The sequence below is a fragment of the Chamaea fasciata genome, unplaced genomic scaffold (assembly GCF_029207755.1).
Source record: "Chamaea fasciata isolate MVZ Bird 193981 ecotype frontalis unplaced genomic scaffold, bChaFas1.0.hap1 SCAF_6, whole genome shotgun sequence".
Lineage (NCBI taxonomy): Eukaryota > Metazoa > Chordata > Aves > Passeriformes > Sylviidae > Chamaea > Chamaea fasciata.
This window is the reverse complement of record NW_027094091.1, coordinates 25,684,648-25,706,567: the sequence shown is the minus strand read 5'-3', so window position 1 is coordinate 25,706,567 and position 21,920 is coordinate 25,684,648. Positions and strand designations below refer to the sequence as shown.

Genomic DNA, 21,920 nt, shown 5'->3' with positions numbered 1-21,920 from the left:
AGAAGACGCCCTCTAAAGCTGTGAAAGGATAACTTAGTAACTGGTGTGTACAGCTTGCAGGAAATCGCAGTTAGGAACAATAGCGGAGTTTATAAATGATTTGGAGATGTGTAGATGTCATTCTGCTAAATCATCATTATAAGGGGAAAAGAAACCCTTTTGGTGCTCTTACCATTTTTCCTGAGCTGTTCTGTGCACTTCTCTTTTGCAGTGGTTGGTGAGCTGAGGCTCCAGTTTGATATGATAAACCAATGCCAACTGACCCTAAGAGGGACCACCACTTGTCATGGTTGTTTTCTTTGCTTAGCCCAACTATCTTAGTTAGAATGCTAAAAGGAAACAAATGATGTATTTTGTAAGCATGTTTCCAAGAACTTTTGGAACACTGGTTCTGATTGTTGTAAAATGCTCCTTCTGTGTGTGTGCATGAGTACCTTTCAGCTGAATAAAGGATATTTTGCAACATCACATAGTCTCAGAATCTCCAGTCAGAATTTTCAGTTACCCCTTAGCCTGTTTACTTTACAACCTAAATTTTGTACAGACAAATATGAATTTTATTTTCACAGGGTTTAATTATATATGAAATTAACTATTTTTTGTTTGGCTGATTTTCAAGAGAAACTAAGCTTTTGCAAAGCTTTGGCTATAATTTTGAAATCTATTAGAAAGCAGTCCGCCCAAATTACATTTCTCACAGTTAAAAAAATCCAAAGTTGTCTGTGATAGAAGTTGTTTCTGAGAGTCTGCTGTTAAAAAAAAAAAAAAAAAAAAAGGGAGGAAAAAAGTAAATCTAAATATTTTAAATATTTTTTCTTTTTTTATCTGGACATCTCCTTATCTGGATGTGACACATTTCTATATTATTACAGTATTTTTCCCTGAACTTGAATTTTATAATTATGACAGAGTTTTGCTAAAGTATATTTCTTTTGTATTTGCATTTCTGTGAAATTTACCTTTTGAACTGGGATTAATGGCAGTTGCGTTTTATTTTTTGGAGTTTGAATCTGCAACCTTAGATGTGGGGCAAAAAAGCAATACAAGAGTATGTTTTGCAACCCTTACTTACACTGTGTAGTAATTATTCAAATAAGCCTGTGCTGGATACTTATGTAAATAACTGTTCACATGTAACTCAGTTTCATAGTTTCATGAGAAAACAACAGAAGCTCCAGCAGAAAAAACAGGGTAAGGAGTTCTCCTTTTCTTGTTCCTTCTTCACTATTTCTGCTCTCTACCCAGAGGAGCACTGAGCTGCCTGGTCACTTGCCCCACTGCAGACATTTGCTGGACACAATATGAGCTTGATCAACAAACTGATCTGAATTAATTAAAATGAAGGAGGAGAAACATTCTGAAACTTACAGATTTGAGGAAGGATTACAAGGTACTCCTTGGTACTTAAAATTGACATTTAGATTGATACTTTCAAAAATTGAAGTGGTGAATATTCTATATATATATATATATATATTTTAATCTACTGCCCTAGGAGGTTCATTTTCAATGTTAAAAACCCGGATCTGGAGTTGGCATTGGATTTGAATTGATGTGTCTCAAATCTGAAGAAAGAGCAGTTGTGCACGATGCATGAAATCCAAGTCAGAAAACTGAGGATGCTGGTTTGTTAGAGGGATTATCTGTCTTGATTGTCCATCATCTTAACATTACGACTTTGCACTGAAGGACTCAAATTCCTAGGGAAATTTTACCATCACTGAGGAGGTGCTGAAACTCAGGAAACAGTTACACCTTGCTTTTATTTTTCTTTTCAGCCACAAATATTTCCTCCTAGTGTTCCTTTTATATCGTTGTGTTTTTCAGAAGGCGTTTTTTTTTTCCTGTGACCCCCTCCGTGCCTATGTGTGGTGCAAAGATTTGTGCCTTAAAAAGTGACAATTATTTGTTACATTTGTGTGAGAGAAGCCCTGATCAGACTGGATGCACTTTCTCTTTTCTGCTGGCTAGAACTTGCACTGAGAGTTTCATACATTTATTCATCATTTTGAATGTCAAAGGTGCTTACAGTGCAGCCAGTTTACGGTGACTAATTGTTTCAATAAGTAAACACAATCTGGGAGCTGGGAGTGGGAACCAGAAGATATGTGGGATGAGTAGTGTTGCAACACCTGAACTTAGCACATCACTTAGTGGATCAGTTTTCCCCAGTGAAAACTGGGAAAGGTGACATGCATAAGAAACTCTGTCTACAAGTGAAATGTACTTTGTGCATTTGGACCAATATTGACTTAAAAGGCTTATTTGAACAGTTGTTTCATTTGTTTTGAGGAAGGTGTATGGTGACTTCATGGCTGTACAGATTAATACTTGTATAATGTGAAGATGGGAAACACAAGCTGCTGCAGATATTTTGATTCTTGAAGTTGAGAATGTTATCCTGCCCTGAGAAAAGTTGAGAATCTGTAACTCTTTCTCATTTCTGCCATAATTCTGAGTCTTCAGCATCTCTGCAAATTAGATCGTGTTTGTAATCGTGTAACTAAGGTTGGCAGGGAGCAGGGCAATTCCTTGGCACGAGTCATATTGTGAAAAGTTTATATTGGGTGTCAGCCCGAAACTCCCACAGCTGTTTATAACAAGATAACGATGTGTCATGCAAACAGCTTCATGTTCTGAGGGATGGTCTGGGAACAAAGGAGTATTTGGGAGGAAGTGGGGGCAGAGAAAATGTGCAGAAAATGTCTAAAACTGTATTGAAGAAAAGTAGTCATATATGGGTTTGACAAGAGGTAAGTGTGGCTGTTACAGGGGCTTCTTAACGGAGTACTGCTATTCTGAAAAAGAACTTTCAGAATAATAGATGAGGGTTCAGTTGTCCTGAGCCTTATTTATCGAAATAGAAATGTATCTAGAGCCATTGACTTGGAAATAACGCCAAATAAAACAGGTTTCTGTGACCAAATACAGATTCAAAGGCTGATTTGTGACCTGGGAAACTGGTTCTAATCTGCTGAAATCTTCATAGCAGAGATAATTCAGTGTAGCAACCAAGTGCTGACATTTACTGATGTTTTTATTTTTTAACCCTGATTTTGTCAAAAGGATTTTTTAAATTCTTGTGTCATGTTAATGTAACCTGGTAGAGAAATGAAATATATTAGCATTATCAGTGTTGAGATTTGAAATCATAGTTAACTTTGAATCCTTCTTGAGCTCTCTAATGCAGCACTCTAGGGATCTCTGAGTTCACAGTTTATATGATGGATAATAATTATGTTTTTCATAAGTACAAGAAGAGAATTTTTACTGTTGAGAACAGTTGAATTGTTTTGTGTGGGAGATCCTGTGATGGGAACCCTTGAAGTTTTGTGTTCATTAAGCTGGTCTGAAAGTTAATACTGACTTTTAATTTTTTGGACAATGTTTGAACTTTCAGTTTATGGTAGTATTCTTCCCTCTGCAATTACTTTTAAGATTGTCAATTTATTTTTAGAAGGGCAATAAATCAGAACTGGTCAGCTTTAGTAGTTAAATGATTAAAAAAGATCTGCCTTCTTGCCAGAATGCAATATGATAGATTACCAACAAAATGTGTATGTGTTTGCATTTCAGAAGAAGAAAAATAACAAAAAGAGATTATTCATAATAATCACCATTTGCTGTCCAGTCATCATCTTTTACTTATGCACCCTAGCCTGGTCTTATTTTGTAATTCCATTTAAACCACTGAATATATTTTATTTTAACATATGAAGAGGTATTCCTAGGAAAGAAAAGGATTTTTTAAAGCTGTTAATAACTATTTCCAGCTGTTGAGATAGCAGCAGTATGGGACATGAGAGCTCAGCTGGTCAAAGTGAGAAGTGGGAATGAAGAGTCGTATCAAGACTAGCCTGGAAGGCAAAGGTTGTAATTTCATATATTGTGACAGCAATTAATTGCTCACAAAATAAGACACGCTAAAGTGAGTTTGCTTACATTTGATTTTATTAAAAATTAAATCATGTAAGGCAATGTTGTGAGGAGGTTTGTGGTTTTTCAAGATTCTCTGCCACGATTCTGTGAAAAGTACTGTTTTGTCCATGCTGAAGTTATGTTGCCTGCAGAGGAGAATATGCATGCCATTTCTCCAGTGAATTCTGAAATACTCTAAGTGGTAAATAGAAAGCCCTGTGAAAATGTTTTTTGTTTGTTTGTTTTACTCTAGGCCTTTGGTTTTGGTTATCCCCCTGCTCCCTCCACGCAGTTGAGAGAGTTCACAGTCACTGGTAATTCAGCAGGTGCTGCTGTTCCTTCTTCAAGCCATGGCTTCACATCCAGCTGTGCTGCACTAGCCTGAGTTGCTCTCCAGGTCTGTGCCTGCAACTTCCCCTGGCTTTGGAGCACAGCTTCAGGCAGGGCCCAAGTGGTGCCATGGGCAGGGCTGGCAGAAAGTGAGCAAAGGGAAAGGGAGGGGGGAAAAAGATTTCTGTAACAGCTTCTCCACAACCTCTCCCACACCTTTCATTCCTGCCTCTGTGCCACTTCATTTAATGAGTCCGTGCAGGCAGCTGCCTGTGCTGCATGGTGAAATGTCTGCTTAGATCCCTTCCCTAGCCTGCTTCCCAGCCCTGCAGGAGGAACGCCTGCACCCGCACAAGGCAGGGTGGCATGACAGGACAGTGGTGAGTTGATGAGGGAGGAGGTCAGCTGTGTTTAAGCTGGCACCATTGCAAAGAACAGAGAGACTGCCTGACTCTGGCAGGAACCTGGTGCCAAATTTGCAAAGTAGCTCTGGGTACATTGGTTTTTATGTACTTTTAAGTTTGTCCTGCAGGTATTAGCCACGGTGTAGAACTTAAAGCAGCTTGACGTTACTGAGTGACCAAAACTGTCTGAATTCAATTGCTTGATTTTGATGGTCATCATGAAGTCTTTCTAAACAGAAGTTGGAAGGCATATACTTAGCAGTTTCAGAAAAATAAGCTTAAGTCCTTTGTTCTCAAACTGACATCTTCTAAACAACCATTTGTATCTGAAAATTTTCATTGATAAAATTGGGGTAAATTTTCAAAATTACTTTTACTGATCCATCTTAGGTACAAAGGGTTGTAGTAAACAGGATTAGATCAGGCTGATGACTGGTCACTACTGGAGTTTTCCAGGGCTTCATTTTAGGCCCAGCACTCTTCAACATCCTCACAAGCAACTTGGATGCAGGATTGAAAGAATACTAAATGATTTTTCCAAAAATATTTAATTAGGAGGAGCTGTTGACTGCCTCAAGGGCCGAAGGAGGCCCTGTAGAGAGCCCTTGACAAATTAGAGAGATGGGCAATCACCAACCATATGAAGTTTAGCAAGAGCACATTCTGCCTTCTGCACCTGGTACACGGCATTCCTGGTTGTGTGGATTGACCAGGGAATGAGAGTCTGGAAAGCAGCACTGTGGAAAGACACCTGGGAGTCCTGGTTGATGACAAGTTGAATATGAGTCAGAAGTGTCCTGGCAGCCAGGAGGGCCAACCCTGCCCTGGGGTGCATCAGGCCCAGCATCACCAGCCAGGCAAGGGCGGGGATTGTCCTGCTCTGCTCTGCACTGCAGTGGGGCAGCCTCACCTCAAGTGCTGGGGGCAGTTTTGGGTGCCACAACGTAAGAAAGACATTAAGCTATTGGGGAGCATCCAGAGGAGGGCAACAAGGATGGTGAAGGATCTAGAGGGGAATCCAGATGAAGAACGTCTGAGGACACTTGGTCTGTTCAGTATGGAGGAGACTGAGGGGAGATCTCATTGCAGTTGCAAATTCCTTATGAGGGGAGAGGAGGGGCAGGCCCTGATCTCTTCTCTGTGGTGCCCAGTGACAGGACTGGCTTCAAGTGGTGTCAGGACAGGTTTTGGTTGGATATCAGAAAAAGGTTCTTCACTTAGAGAATGGTTGGACACTGGACCAGGCTCCCCAGGCAAGTGGTCACAGCACTAAGCCTGACAGTTCAAGGAGTACTTGGACAATGCTTTTAGACAAATGGTGTGATGGTTGCAACTGTCTTGTTCTGAGCCAGTAATTTGACTTCAATCATCCTTGAAGGTCTCTTTCATATTCTATGATTTTCAATTTTGTATATGGAACTCCTTTGCAAATGACATTTATACGTGACAGACCTTAGCAATTAAAACTTCTATACAGGTTAGAATTTTCTAGACAGGTTTGTGGTGAAGAGCAGTTGTACGCTGCTGTTTGCCTGGAGCACATTTCAGACTTCTCACCCATATTCTCTGTGACATAGGCTGCAGCGTACCTTATTTCATCCCAGTCATGTATGGCTTTTAGCTTCCTGGGAATGTGCCAGTGCAACCCTCAGCTGAGCAAAGCCTGAATTTTTTAGTCTAATAATTAACTTCTGTAAACTTCCAGGTTAGCTCCAGCTTTCTGTATAGCCAGGCAGTTTCATTTATAAGTAGAAACTCTTTTTGTTACAGAAATCTCCAATTCTGTGATCCTCCTAAGATCTGGTAATGTTTTATTCCTCATCTTCACAGGAACTGATGTTCAATGGCTAGAAGAGAGCTGACAAGTGGCTGAAATGAATACGACTACTATCCTACAAGAGATTTTGATTAAAAGATCACAGCAGAAGAAGAGGACTTCTCCCTTAAACTACAAAGAGAGACTTTTTGTACTTACAAAGTCTATGCTGACATACTACGAAGGTCGAGCGGAGGTAGGAGATAGAGATTTATACTACAGATTGCCTTGGTTCCTTTTTGCTTTTGTACTATACTGTTTTTTGTTTTTTTTTTCCTACTGTAAGTCATACTATCAAGAGCTGTTTGGGGAAATGGTCATTAGTGGCCATGAATGTGAGCTGGCATTTCTCTTATTTATAATGCAAGTTGACAGAAGTTTACCTAACTTACCTGGTAGTCAGTATGAATTGGTTCTCAATTAGAGCAGTAGTGCATAGCCAGAATGGCAGAAATGGCATAGAGCAGTGTTTAGAGGTGGTCATCAAAGCTGATTTCTTTCTCTCTCCAGAGAGATGAAAGATCACTGCTATGTTGAATTGGGGAAAAGGCAGAAAAAGTTACAATAGCAGTTTCTTGTAGCTGTGTATACTGAGAAGCCCATTACATTCACATCTGGCAATTAACTACATTTGAACAGGAGAAGGAGCATTTGATAGAAGCAGTGCACTGCAGACCAAGTTCAGCAGAGACAAGATCCATTAGAGATCATGCAACTGGTGATTGAAATTAAGCTGGAAGCAGTTTATCTTTGACCATACAAGCAACTCATCCTGGTTACCTCTTTCTGTGTAAATTCAGTTACTCAGAAAGTCATTAGTGTAAACTATGCAAATCCTCAGACCAGCACTTTTTCAAATGAGCTCCAGACTCAGTTTCATCAAGGTCACCTGCCCCCAGAGTGCCCTGTCATATCCTCAGTACTGAGGTGAGATGTTGCACTTAATTGAGGCTACTTTCCATGTTTATGACAGTGCTGAAGAGGATTAAAATGACTGCACTAGCTTGTGAAACATGTTGTATACCTTGGGAAGCCATTTAACAAATAAAGCTTAATGGAGAGAGCCCTGCAAGCTCTTGGGTTGGCTGCCTCACCTCTGATAAAAGGAAGAGAGTACAGGAGAGCTAAGGCTTGCTAAGCATGTTTCTCTGCCAGACCTTATGGTTGCATCAGAACTGAGGTCACTTACCATGTTACAAGATGCTCACAGCAGTCTATTCTCTGAAAGCAGCTTGGACACAGTCAAGGATTAAGAACAAGATAACAGACTGAGGTTGGAGGGGGCCTCTGGAAGTCATCTGATCCAAACCCCCTGCTCAAGCAGGGCCTCACAGAGCTGGTTGCCCAGAACCAGCTGGCTGCTGAATATCTCTGTCCAGTTGGCTGTTGAGTATCTCCATGGATTGAGTCTTCACAGCCTTGCTTGGCAACCTGTGCTAGGGCACAGTCACGCTCACAGTAAAAAAGACCAACATCGTTTCCTGATGTTCAGATGCAGCCTCTTGTCTTCCAGTTTGTGCCCACTGCCTCTGGCCCTGTCACTGGACAATGCTGGCAGTAGCCTGGCTCTGTCCTCTTTGCACACTCCTTTCAGACATTTTATGTCCCCATTTTATGATGTCAGAGTATATCAGTCATTCCTATTTTGGTGACTCTGGCGTCCTCACAGAGAATAAAGAGGTGGGGCTTAAGAAGCCCTCTGAGATGTGTCTTGCATGCTTATTCCATTTCAGTTTACATTCATATCAAATAGAAAAGGACAAACAGGTTTCGCAGGTCTAGTTGTCACCCTTTAAGAAGTTACCACTTCCAGCTTATCCTCTTTCCAGTTTTCCTTTTCCAGCTTTGAAGTTTTCCTCTTCCAGCTTTCCTTTTGCCCTGCAGGTTAATGTCCTGTGGCTAAAATGCTTTTCCAGGAGACTGACTGGTGGGTCTGTATGAGAGGGGATCTAAAATGTCAGTTTTACTTGCAGTGAGATTGAGCACAGCAGCCCATAGTGCCCTCAGGGATGAGTGAGTTACTAGATGAAGTAATTTCTTAAAATATTTCAGCCTAAGATACAGCCAGTTGTGCTGAAAATATATATTATGCCTTTGCTAGGCCATAATTTTGCTGCCTAAAAAGGCAGGTCCATTGCATCCCTGTCCTAGCCTTCCTAGACTCCCCCATTCACTTGAATTGATTCTGGCCCTTCTTGGAGTCCATACTGCTCTGAAAAAAATTGCTAATCAAGGAATCATAGAATGGGTTGTTTCAGGTAGGGACCTTAAAGTTCATCTAGTTCCAACCTCTCTGACCCTGGGCAGGGACACTTCACTAGACCAGATTTCTCAGAGCTCCATCCAACCTGACCTAGGCACTTCCAGGGATGGGGCATCCACCACCTCTCTGGGAAACCTGTTCCAGTGTTTCACCACCCTCACAGTAAGGAGCTATTTCCTAAAATCTAATCTAAACCTACTCTCAGTTGGAAGCCACTCCCCCTTGTCCTGTCACTACATGCTCTTGGAAATAGCTTCTCTCTGTCTCTCTTCTAGGCTCCCTTCAGGTGTGGGAAGGCGGCAATTAGGTCAGCAGAAAGATATTTGATCTGGTTTTATTTTTGCTGGATTGGTGTTCTGCTGGGTTAGCACGCTGCTTTAGCTGTGTGCAGGATCTAACAAGTGCCAGAGGCCGTGCCAGGTGGTGGAGAACAGGATGCTCCGACTGTTGACATCAGCAGGTTGTTAGACTGGCTCAGCCCTAACACGTTACATTCCAGCCTCAAATCATTTTAATTTTCACTGTTCCTCTCAGATTCTCTTAATCATCAATTAGCATTTTATTTCATTAACAGTGTTGTGAGCTCTGATCTTAAAGGGGCATACTGAGTTTTTTGTCTCTGAAAAAAACCCACAACTATAAGATTAAGATCTCTGTGGCACAGTTACTCCTTTATGTCTCTGGATAATTTAAATGGCAAACATGTTTGTGGGTTTAATTATTTGTTTGATTACTGTTTGGGTTTTTTAAGCCAATTATGGTGGCTATAAATATACATTTACAGTAAGACAGCTGCATATTCTGGCTGAGGTAATTTATATGAGAGAAAAATATTATTAGGCATCAAGATAATTCTGCCCCCTCTGAATAACTGGGGATTTATTGCTGAAATAAAATGTGACTACTGTGTATGCTGGTTGAATTTAAAGATATGACAGATGAACGGATAGGTGCAGACTGATTTAATTTTGGGCTTGGCAGCATTCAAAGTCCAGATTGGTAAAATAAGCAAGGAAATCCCAAGCCAAGAGGATCTCACGCCCTTATTTTAATCCCATAACTGCAGTGGTAGCAGTCTGCCAAGGGTGCTTGAATTCTGTTCCTCTAGGCAAGTGTGCAATTCCCAGTTTGATTGTTGGCCAATCTGAAGTATTTTCTTGTTCTCTTCCATTTTAACTTTTACGGAAGTTCAGTAGAGGGTTCAAGAAAAACCCAGGGTTTGTGGGCACGTGAATAATCATACCACTTCTTTTAAAAACAAGACTAAAATAAATCTTGTTAACCAGATGAGTCAATACTCAAAGTGTGGGCAAGTTTGGATTCTTAAGAAGGTGACAGAATTAGATATTTTGTATGTCTGGTGACAAAAGGGGAACATTTATGACAACAAAAAGCAGTTAACCATAGCAAATAGTGTTCATGTAAATGCAGCTGAGAGATTTAATTGTTCTATGCAGCCAGAAGTGGAGCATCACTTGCTCTTTGACCAGAAACTGCATGTTATGGATGCCGCTCTTCTCTGGTTTTCCCTGTCTTATGTACTGAAAAAGTCCCGTATACCTTACTTGGAGTAATAAATTATTATCTCTTAAACATGACTACTAGCAACATGCTACAATCTTGTTTTAACTTGCTCATAACTGGTTTAAGTCTTTATATGTGCTTTCAAGCAGTTCAGGCCCCCTGCCGTGGTACAATGACAGTGCACGCCTGCAGTGATGCTGGAACAGCACTGCACTATTGAGAAGGAGAAATACAGGGTTTTTTTCACTTAAAGATATTGCTCTGCTGTAAGTCATGGTGCAGGGACACGAACTGTTGATGGAGCACAGCTACAGAATCAGTGAAGAGGCTGCATTTCAGGTTTTGAAACACAGAAGCCTGAGGAAGGAGAATCCTGGTTTAGGCCACCTGTGCAAAGCTCTACAATTATGATTAATATCACGATGAACTTACCTTGCATAGGAAGCCAATAGGACCTTGGCATTTACTGTTTAATTTCTGGGCATTGTGCTGTTGGATAAAAAATGTGGAAAAGTATCACCTTTAGGTTTGTTATGAAGCTTGAAAATAAAAATACGTCAGGAACTGACTTGCCTTAAGCATCATGGAGATAGATTTTTAATGTCAGAAAAGAGAAATATTCTGTTTAAGTTGGGATTTTGGGTCTGTGTGTTGTGGTTTTGTCTTTTTTTCTTGGTCATAAATTCTGAGAATTAGCAAGTGTGGCTGTTGGGGAAATTGCATCATTGCACTACTGTGCAATATTGGACTAACAATGATTATAAGCAAATAAAAAGGCTGAGCTAATGTTGTTTCTTGATGCCCTTAATTGTTTATCGGCTGTCATTGTTGGAAAGAGTATTTTCTGTATTTTTTCCTAATGTTGCAAAAGTAGCTATTGAAATCTGAATGTGATGCAGTGCATTTACAATGAAGACAAAAATTCAGTGTAGTAAGATATAACTGCATTGGTCTCTAAGCACAGAGTACTGGTCATGAATGTACAAAAGTAAGGAAGAAGTAAAATATCTTTCTATTGCTACTGTGGAGATGTACTATAAAGTACATCTTGCTGGCTATGCTACAGTCAGAAAGACTTAAGATGTGTACAGTATTCTCAAACATGTATTGTAGACTTACAAAGGCAGCTTTAAACACATTTATGTAGATGGTTGTAACTAGTTTCAAAGTGGAAGGAGGTAGGCATTTTTTCACAAACTGGCTCTTGTTCTTGAGGGCTGCTGCAATATTCTTATTGCTGTCAGCTGGAGTCATGGTGCAGTCAGTGCAACTTCACTGGATAATCTGGTTGTATAGCAAAGGCAGGGTTTGTAGTGTTTGAGTGAGGAAACACGAGCATGAAAGATTTTATTTGGAAATCTCTTTTCAACTTTTTGTGGTTTGAAAACTCAGCATAATACTTCAGGTGTGCTTCTGGTCATTTTCCTGAACTATTTTCTTCCAGGAAATCAAAACATTGATACTAGTCAGTATCAAATTGATAAGCAAATTTAAGCAATTTTGAAATTAACAGAATATCAAATATTTCATGCAGTGATTAAAAAAAAATCTCATTTGGAATGGCTTCCTGTACTTTTGACTAGCAAAAATTTAGCTGAAGTTTTACTATGACTTTTTCCAAATTACTAATTTAATCTTGAATGGAGTTTAGGGTAGAATTCCAAGGAGGCATTTGTGGAAATAACACCACACATGCATGGCCCTAGGTACATGTAGCCATTTTCTGTCAAAAGTGAGCTCATATCTTGAATATTCAACTTTAAATTCTCTGGAGTTTACTTTTGAAGGATCAGTGCATTCACACTTTCATCTGTGTCTGTTTGGAAAAACAAACCTTAAGTGTTTATCTAGGAGTCCACCTTCTCACTGAAATTTTACATGCTTCAGTAAATATCAGCTGGACAATGGAAAGGAGGACTCATTTTACCAGTATGCCTGAGGCTGGTGTCCCACATTTCAAGCACCCCACACACTCCTTTGCAGGGTGGCTGCAAAGAACAGAGCCATTTATTCCTCTTGAGTTAGCCAGCAGGACAGAACACACAAAAATAGCATCCAAGTTACTGCATCCATCAGGGTTGTCCACCACATACTCGTGGTTTATTGTCTTTCCCCCTGTGTGGCAATGAGTTTGACTGCTATGAATCCTTTCTCAGTGCACAGTGAGAAGGTAGCTCTGAACTGGGCAGATGGCCCCAGCTGGAGCAGGCTTGCTGCTGCATTACAGAACAGCCATGATAGCAAGTAACATGTACTTCTCACAAGTTTTAGTTAGCTAATACTGGCAGGGCATCTCACTTGAACTTAAAAGTGCCACCAGACTACATGTTTTTGCTCTAGATGGCATTTTAGGCAGGATAAATTCTTCATGATCAAAGAAAGAGAGTAGGTGTAGGTGTTTAAGTACTTCTCACCAGTGGAATAGTTTAAAAGATCTGGTCTGTGCAAGTGAGATGTCCTGCTAGCTTGTTGGTTTGAAAACTTTCACATTAATGTTTCTCATGACTGTGGTGCTTCCAAAAGGTGACACAGATCTGGTCATAATTTTATAAATCCTTGTCAGTGTGTAGACTGTTAGTATCCTCATGTCTATTGAACCTCTGCAATGTTCCCCTTCACCATGATAATTTTGTCTCTCTCTTTGTCACCTAGCTTGATTATCAGTGATACTTTTTAGTTTGAAAGTGTGCTGACATCTGTGGTCTGGTTACTGTCCTCCCACACAGGGCACAGCATGCTTGAATTAACCTTTCCATCCCACAGCAGCTTGCACTGACCATGAATATGAAGCTGACTATGAGCTTATGAACATTAAATTTCTTCATGTTTTAGCATCTTTATTGTTTTGCTGGTGTTTGTGGTATGGATGACAGTCTACAGAAGTAAATAGTTTACATTGGATTTTCCATTTTCAAAAGGCATTGGCTAAATCCTGGTTCCTGTGGTTACCCTGCATGTGTTTTGGGTGGACAGGAGTTTGCAGTGTTAGAAGGGAGGACCAGAAGGGTGAGAGTTAGGGCTGTAGTACCCATTAGCTCTGGAACTGCTGCACAGAGGACATTGGAGTAGGCACATCACTTACCTGTTTATTAGTGTGCAGAAACCATTTGCTTAGACAGAGAAGGCAAATGATAGCTCCCTGAAGGAAAAGTTTGAGTCTTACTTAGAAGGATGCTTCTATGGAGTCATGTAGAAGGCAGCTTCTGAGCAGCTGAACTGGGGAGGTGCAGAATGCTCTTGTCTTCAGTGGCAGTAGTGGTATTTGCCATTAGGATCAGACTTGTGTGAAAACTTTCTTGTGTAAACAGGACTGTTACAACTGATAAAAACCAACCAGGATAGAAATTAAAAAAGCAGAATAAAAACCTGAACATTTTGGGGGGTTGCTCATTTTGAAAGTCTCTTCCTAAGGAAAAAAGGTCCTTCTGCAAGGGTCATGTTTGCTTCTTGTAATTTGAATATAGAGGAGACAGAAGCTACTGAAATTACAGTGGTGATATTTTAAGGAAGGAAAAATAAAAGCTCTGGGGCCCACTCTGAAGCTGTAGGTTTCAGGATAAAATTGTGTAGCTTCATTGCGACACTAATATTGTGCAAACACTTCATGTGAGGCACAACAACATTATAGAGTTCCAAAAAGCTATGCTTCTTACTTTCCTTTTTTAACGGAAGATTAATTCATTCTGCTGTTGTTTATTCAAATTGTGCTTATCTTTTATTATTTTAAAAATAATAACCCTGATTTATGGGATTTCCTTAGTCATTGCATAGGTGTTTTAATTATTTTATATAAATGAAAGTACAATTCAGTATTACAATGCTTCTGATCACTTCACTGGTTACTCTTGATTTTTAATGTAAGATAAATAGCTTAAAAATGAGTAGGTTTACAGAGCATTTTTATATTCCAAGTCACAGGTCATAATGATAGAGCTTTTTTAAAATACTTGCCAGTGAAAACTGTTCATGTTGGAGACATAATGTAAAGCTATTTTTCTGAATGGGAGCAGCTTAACAAATGCATGGGAATGCTCACTTGTAAAGGGCAATTCATAAAGAAACCTAAGTTGTAAAAAAAAAAAAAAAAAGTTGGTTATGTTGTAGTAATGATTCCCTGTTTTCTATAACACCTACTGAAAGAAAAATCAGCTATAAAGTGAGAATCTGCAGTAATTATCTTTCTGCAAGAATTTTGATTTGCATGAGATGGAACAAATGAGATGTAGATGAATTTGAGAAGAACAGGTTGTAGTTGTTGAGATAAAGTAAAGGCATAGATAAGAATATCTTATGACTAGACAGGAGTGGATGAGTCTTAAAGGTCTTAAGAAGGAAGCACTGGAAAATAGATGAGAGAATGCTAGAGAAGGCCCATTTTTTTTTTAATTAGTGTGCAGAAGAGAAGCTGAGAAATTTTAATCTTTGAAGGTAATTTAGAGAAAAATGCAAGAAAAACCAGGCTTGTTGAAGGTGCCTGGAAGATGCAGAAATTGTACCTCAGCCAACAGAGAAACAAAAGAAAATAAAGAAACAAACCAAATAATCTCAGACTTATCAATGCTCTCTGTCTGCTATGGGGTAACAAGTCTTGTGAATAGCAGAGAGCAGCAGATATCCTGTGTTTTCATCCCAGTAACGGTTTTTTGACACCGCTGAATGAGATGTTTTCATATGTCAGCATTAGAAATTACCTATATAAGCTTCTTGTAAATCTGATTGCAGAGTACGTGGGAAGCTGGTACTTGTTTTCAGATTGAGAGCCAGTTCTGAACGGAATGTCCTATTCTGCATTTTAGTATTTTCACTACTGGAATAGAAGCTTGTTGAGTTCTCAGGTGAAATTAAACTTGAAGGGGGCTGCAAGTATTTTGAAAAACAAGTCTAGAAATTCATGTGATATGTTTGGATTAGGTGTGTGGTGTGTTTGATTGTTCGCTTTTTAATTATTTTTTTTAATTTATTTTGTAGAATGCAATTCAGTGTGGACAAGTAAAAAAGGCAGGAATGCTCAAATGTTCAGATACAGAACAGCAGTAAGTAGCCAAGTGTCAGGCTACCCCCAGCAGGACCTGGGTTACAGGATAGTGAGTCATAAACTGCATATGCATCAATGATACCTTGTTGCCATGCAAAAGGCAAATGTTACATTAGGATGAAAAAACATGGCTCCAAATCCTTATAATTGGATAATAGGGCATCCGCTGCAGTGCTGCATCTGGTTTGAGGCAGTAAGTTTCAAGGAAGATGTGGATCTGCCTGTGAGGTTCAGGGCAGGAGCAGCAGGAAGCCAGTGATGAAGAGTTGGTAAGTGGAAAAGCAAATGTTTAAAGCAGAGAGATGTACTGGAATCTCAAAAGATAAAAAAGCACTCTCAGCTCTGTAGTTGTGGAGTCCATCATCTGAACCTTGAGAAAGCAGCTAAAGCAGCTGGTGCCTTGGCTGAGTGACCTCTTGGGTCTTGTTTTGGGCTCTGGTCACTTGCCTGTGGTGCCTGTGGGCTTGGGCTCTCCTCTCTGCGTCGCTCAGGTAGTCCCAGTCTAGTGCTCAGGCAGAGCATGGAGGCTGAGTTAGGGCTGAATGCAGGGTGTCACTCACCCAGCAGCCAGACAGGGGTCCTGAGCAGGGAGAAAACAGGGCAGAAATGCTGCAGCTGGGCTGGGCCAACTGAGAGCTCTATGTGCACGGACTTCACAAAAAAACAACACGAGAAGAGTTGTCTGAAAGAACCTGAAGAGATATGGCAGTTATTTTGACAGCTGAAGGGCTGTAGGTTATTTAAGTCCTGATGTGGATGGAAGCCTGACTGATTTATTATGTGGCCTTTACTTTTATGAGATTGCAGCAATGTATCGTAACTGCAGTTGTGCAGGTTTGACTGGCTGCCTCTCCATTGCAGAAGAAATTACAGATAAGGCCCTGCAGTCGTGGTTAGGAAGTTGTATCAGTGCTATGACAGAGAAGGTTTTTTTCTGCTTTTCAGTCTCTCCAGTGCTGGTCATTGGCATCTGCTGAGCAGCCAGGCCGTGGTAATGGATTCTTAGTTTCTTGATTTGCAAGACAGGATTTAAAACTTTCTTCTTCTGAATTATGTTAGTATTTTTTCCCCTTTAAGTTATTCCTAGCAGTCAGATATTCAATCAGGTCAGACTAGTTTGCTTTTCATATCAGTTGTAGCCATTTTTGAAAGGTAAATAAAAATACTCGATACTTGCTTTTCTTAATAATTAAAAAAAAATAATTGAAAGGAGAAGGCCATTTTTCAATATATTTGGCACACTGGAATGGAAAATGTAGCCACCTACCACCTAGCTACAGTAATTATATTTGCATAATCTGTAATTGCTTGCCTCAAGAGGGAACTGCAGAAGTATCTGGTTAGTGCTTCCTATTAATAAATTGCAGTACCATTAAAAGAAACAAACCCCAAAAACCCTGAAAGCCCAACCTCCCTCCCTGCAAAGAACCCAGAAATGGAAATGCTCATACATTTGGCTCTGGAGCATATTCTATCAGAGCAGCTGTCTGTAGGCAGTGTTGGCTTAGCCAGGCTTTTTGTGGTTTTACAAAGTCAAAGAGCACTCCATTAAAGGAGATAAAAGTAGTGTTGTGATGTGCTACACTTGTGAGAACACAAGCTCCTTGGGTCACCGGCTGATGACCTCAGGATTTCCTACATGGGGGTGAGCATGGAAGAAAGAAATAATATGAACAACAAGGAAAAAGACAAAGAGAGAGCATGGAGGAGACAAAATCTAGATATTTCTTGCCAGCTGGGCTGACTTACACCTGTTTTCATTGAGGCTTTTTATTTCCAAATCTAAAGTCCTTTGTATTGTTCAATATGCCCACATACACATACTTTTGTGAGGGTAAACAGCACAGTATGTTCATCAGTAAAGAGGAAATATTTTCATCTGATAAGGAAGATATGGGCTTCTGAAGCAGTAAAGCTTCTGTATTTAGCAGAGGGGTAATTCCAAGTACAGAGGATCAGCTGTTGGATTGTACACTTATCTAACACTTGGGTATTTCTTGTCTTACTGTATTCTAAGATTATCTTTTTAAGGAGTTGTATAATCCTCTGTTAGTTCTGTATCTGACATCATAGGTCTAGAGTTATGACTTCTTCATGTTACTGTTTAATATGCTAAAATAAAGAGGAATAGCTTATTCTTTTTTGATTGTATGGAAACAAAACTTGGCCATACCCATTGTGAGCAAGGAGCAGGACTTCTAAAACTGTAAATCAATATTTTGAAGCATAGGTAAATAAGAAATATGTACGGCATTTTGAAAAACTTTGTTTAATGGTTTCTGTATAGTCACTCCCCTTTTGTTTTTTTCAGCAGGAAGATACATTAAAAAAGAAAACCCACACCAAAACCCCAACCTTTAGGGTGAATTTGAAGTGCATATTTTACCTATTTGTTTTCTTTATTGGGATTTAGGATTTTTATACTTTTATTACTGTTCTAACTGTATTTGCTTCTGTAGGCCTCCCTCTAGAGGCCTATACCTACCTTTAGTAAAGGAGCGCACCAGGTTTGATAGCGTCCCTTCATTTCACTGACCTGTGATTTTTCCAAATCCACTGTGGATACTTGTATCGCATTCAGAGAGCATGCATGGATGTTCTGGTAAAGTACTGCTACTTCTGCAGTAAATCTATCATTTTTCTGCTCTGTTAGCCATCTTCAACCTCAAAATAAAAGAATCTTTAAAAATATCCCTCTGCTTCCTTCACTTGGGCATTGCATGATTAGCCATTGTACTAATTTTGTCTCTTTGTAGCAGAGGTCAGTTGTTGGAAATAGTGGTTGTGGTTGAATTTCTCAGGGCTGGCTCATGCCCACATCTCTGCTTCCCAACTGCGTCAGGCTTGAGCTCTGCCTTGATTCTGCATTTCATGTCTGCTGTAAGGCTGGGTGTAGAGCCCCTTGAATCCATTTGCTTGTAGAATAAATGCAACACAGCTACGGTATGCAATATGTCCTATTATTATAAAAAGAAATCATTTAAGTAGGGAGGAGAGAGAAATTGCAGTGGTCTCTTCAGCATTTTTTGAGTCATTCTTTCTTGCTTCTGTGCACCACAGTTTATTAATGAGTAATGGTCAGCGAAAATAGAGCTGCACACTTGGCATTAATAATTGTTGCTTCTGATGTGATCTGAAAATGTCTTGAGCGGGAGATTTGTTTTTAATTTCACTTATGCAAGGGGTTTTGTTAATCTATAAAATATGCAGAACCAGAAGAATCTTCCCTGACATTAGGTTTAATGAGGTGGATTGACTAGTAAGGTGGGTGACCTTTGTGTTTGCTTAATTTTTCAGCTTATGATGAGGCAAACTGAGCCACCCTAAATCATGAAAGCATACAAAGGTATGACTTAGGAAATACAGTTACTAGAATGATGTGCTTTACATCAGGGAGTTTCCTTTATGTTTTTCCCCCAAAATGTTAGATGGTTTTCTAGTTGGATTCCTGTCCTTTGTCCTCCTGTCAGTGTCCTCTGAGTGAGCACTCACTGAATGCCAGAATTGGCATGAAAATCCCTGAGCCCAGGAGGAAGGTGGTTCAGATAAAATAATAGTGTGTTCCTCTAAGGGATTTCTGTGATTCTGGATACAAAAAACCCCTCCAATGTGTAGTGTCTGTCTGTCCTGCAACCTCAGTTAACCAGCAGATGGGATCCAAGCAGTATGAGTACCCCTCTGGACACAGAAAGCAGGGTAGATAAGTTACAGGGGTGGTAACTCTTTCTTCTTTGCATTTTGTTGTTCAAGAAAGATGTCTGGAGAGGTGTCTTCAGCACAATTATGTGGAGTGTTGAATTCTGGGGTTCATGAAAAGGCTGATCTCATTTGGACCCACCTGTTCTGCCTTGGCAACTCTAGCAGCCCTGAAACTTCCAGGTCAGCCACACAGTGGCAAGGAGAGGGAGAGGCTGCCTGCTCAGCCAAGTGGTGTAGATTTCAGTAACAGCTTTTGGCTTTTGCATGAGTGTATGTTTTACTTTAGGGAGTCAATGTTTGAGTAAAGGTATACCATAGAATATCCTGAGTTTGGAAGTGACTGACATAAAACAAAGAGAAAACTTAGAATGATTTTTTTTTGTAAAAAGATCCAGGGTTTAATACTTGGTACAAAATTATTTTTCAGTGTTACTTGATAAATCTTTGTAGTACAGCTCACGGTAACGTTTATTACTTTCTTTCTTTATGGTTGGTTAAAGTGCCTAATTCCCCCATATATTCCCCTTAAAAAACTCACCTCTCTTGTGTGTGTTGGTTTTTCTGGTAACAAATACAGTTGCAGCTTTCTCTGAACTTAGCCATATCATTCTTCCTGATACTGACCATGATGTACATGAATTCTTAATGCATGTTTTCTCTGCACTATTCTACATAAGACTCTGAGTGCTAAATGCATTTTAAGTGCTGATGAAACTTCATGGGTATTTAACTATAGTGTTTCTAGGGTGATGGAATCATAGCTGCTTTATTTGAAGTTGTTCTTTTCTTCTGTTTACAAGACTGTGTTTTCAGTTGCTTGTGGTTGTACCAGACTTCTGCTATTTGGCCTAAAATTTCCATCCCCAAGAGACAAGCTGAGTAAGGATGGGCATATCTCAAATAATTCAGTAATTGCTAATTATTTCCACATTGTGTGAACAGTGTCAGTCTTTCATAAGATGTACTCTGGACTGGATGTTCTGGATGTGCATGGAAAATAATTTTTTTTAAATGTGTATTAATTCACTACCAGTCATGAGCTGCTACTGCTTTTGTTTTGTTCCAGATTCCAGTAGAAACTTACTCTCCTATTAGAGATTTGGTTCTCTCAAAAGTGAGAGGTGGCACTATACAGTTGTGCTGTGGATTTCAGTGTCAATTAAAGCCCAGTACAGCCGCCTCTCATTATCAGCTATTCTTCCAAGGGGCTGCCTCTCCAGAGTGTCGAACTACACTGTTATTCCATGCACTGTGCAGCACCTGCTGAGCACCTGTGCCTTCTTTAAAATGCTCATAATTATCAGTGTAGGTGACTAAATCTTCCTAGATTTAGTCTGTGCTTTTGACTTTGAACAAGGCTAGCAGAAGCCCAGAGAAGCAAAGAAGTTCCTTCAATGCCAACCTCACTTTGGTCCAGGGTTACATCCATATCTTCTGCTTTCTTTCACATCGGGGACTTGTGTTGCCTGTGTAGCATCCAAATTTCTCTGTAACCTTAGTGGAACACAGCAGAAGCCTCCAAATGGAGGGAGAACTTCAGCAACAGCACAAGGACGCAGATGAGATCATACCAGTTTTAATTACAATTTAAACTCAGCAAGGGGAAAGCACTTCTTTTTTCTCAAGTTATTTTTTTTGTAAAGAAGAGTATATTAAGCCTATCTGATTGGAAACTTTCTATGTAAAGAATTGATACACAAATTTACAGTACTCTGTTCATTTTCACAAGTGCAGATCTTTAAACCCTCAGTTTTCGGACAACTTCTCCAGTTAAAGTCACATAAAGTGAAATCACTATTAAAAGTGGGAAAGAAATCGACATATCTCTGCTGAAAGAAAAAAGAGAATTAGATAAATGTGTTATCTTTTTACAAATGGTTTTTTCTTTTCTCTTACAGAAAAAGTACAGAAAAGGATCTGTGGATATTTCAAGGATTAAATGTGTAGAAGTTGTAAAAAGTGATGGTATTATTCCATGTCAAAATAAATATCCTTTTCAGGTATGTTTTTTTAATACAAAATGCATAAATTACAGTGCTCTTTTCAATAACACCAAGTCATAACTGCCCTTAAAATTACTGTGAATTCCAAATAATGAGCCCACTCTCTGTCTCTTTTGGGCTGGTAGGAGGTAGTTCAGGATCAGTGGTTAAAACACACCCCCTCCAAGCTCTTCTGCCCTTGCAGTCCCTTCCCTTGGGAGCTGGGCCACATACACTTGGTCTTTTTCTTTTCCTCACCCTTTAAGCTTGAATTTTGACTGGAAACTGCCCTGCCCTGGTCTTCTGCCAGAACAAGTGAGATGACAGCCCAATTTCCCTGTCTCCATTGTTTCACATTAAACTAAATCTAATTACCATGAAATTATATGGGAATAAGAAAATAAAACCTACTGCTTTTTTTTTTCTTTTTTTCATTATGAATTGAATGGAAATGAACACAGAAAACAAAGTACTTAGAGAGGAAAAAGAAAAATGGGGGGGTTGAATCCTGTACCTTCTTACTATAGAGGGAAGAGTCGGAGGAAGAATTCCACTGCTGGAGAGGAGTAGCAGTGACTCTGATCCATTTTTCTCAGAGCAATACTTGTTTTCTGCCAATAAAAGCAGTGGAGATATAAAAAAGAGTCCCTCCAGAGCAATACTGAATCAGATGGGAGAATGTCCGATCACAAAGTATCTTTCATTCATTAAATTGAACTGTTTTTAGAAAAAACACAGTGAAGAATGAACAAAGTAAAGTGTGAAGCAAGCATTTTAAGGAATGCTGACAAGATAATATACCATTACAAAATTCTTCCTAATTCTCCTGAAAACATAATATCTGAATAATAAACCTTAATAACCTATCCCAGTTTCTGCATTTTGTGCTTGAAAACATTAATTTTGCCAAATGTAACAGTCATTTGTCTTGTTCTGTTTCTTCTGTTTC

General features: G+C 39.6%; 1 protein-coding gene across 2 annotated transcripts in view; it reads left to right on the top strand.

Annotated features, from left to right (window-relative positions):
• TEC (tec protein tyrosine kinase) overlaps positions 1 to 21,920 on the top strand; it is a 44,879-nt gene that overhangs the window by 8,873 nt on the left and 14,086 nt on the right. The window contains exons 2-3 of one of the 2 annotated variants that reach the window (XM_066185705.1): positions 6,483 to 6,664; positions 20,888 to 20,989. In XM_066185705.1, coding sequence (XP_066041802.1) covers positions 6,527 to 6,664; positions 20,888 to 20,989 — 240 coding nt within the window. In that variant the 5' untranslated portion in view covers positions 6,483 to 6,526. Of the gene's footprint in view, positions 1 to 6,396; positions 6,665 to 20,887; positions 20,990 to 21,920 lie in introns of those variants that run through there. The other variant, XM_066185706.1, reaches the window with a different exon arrangement.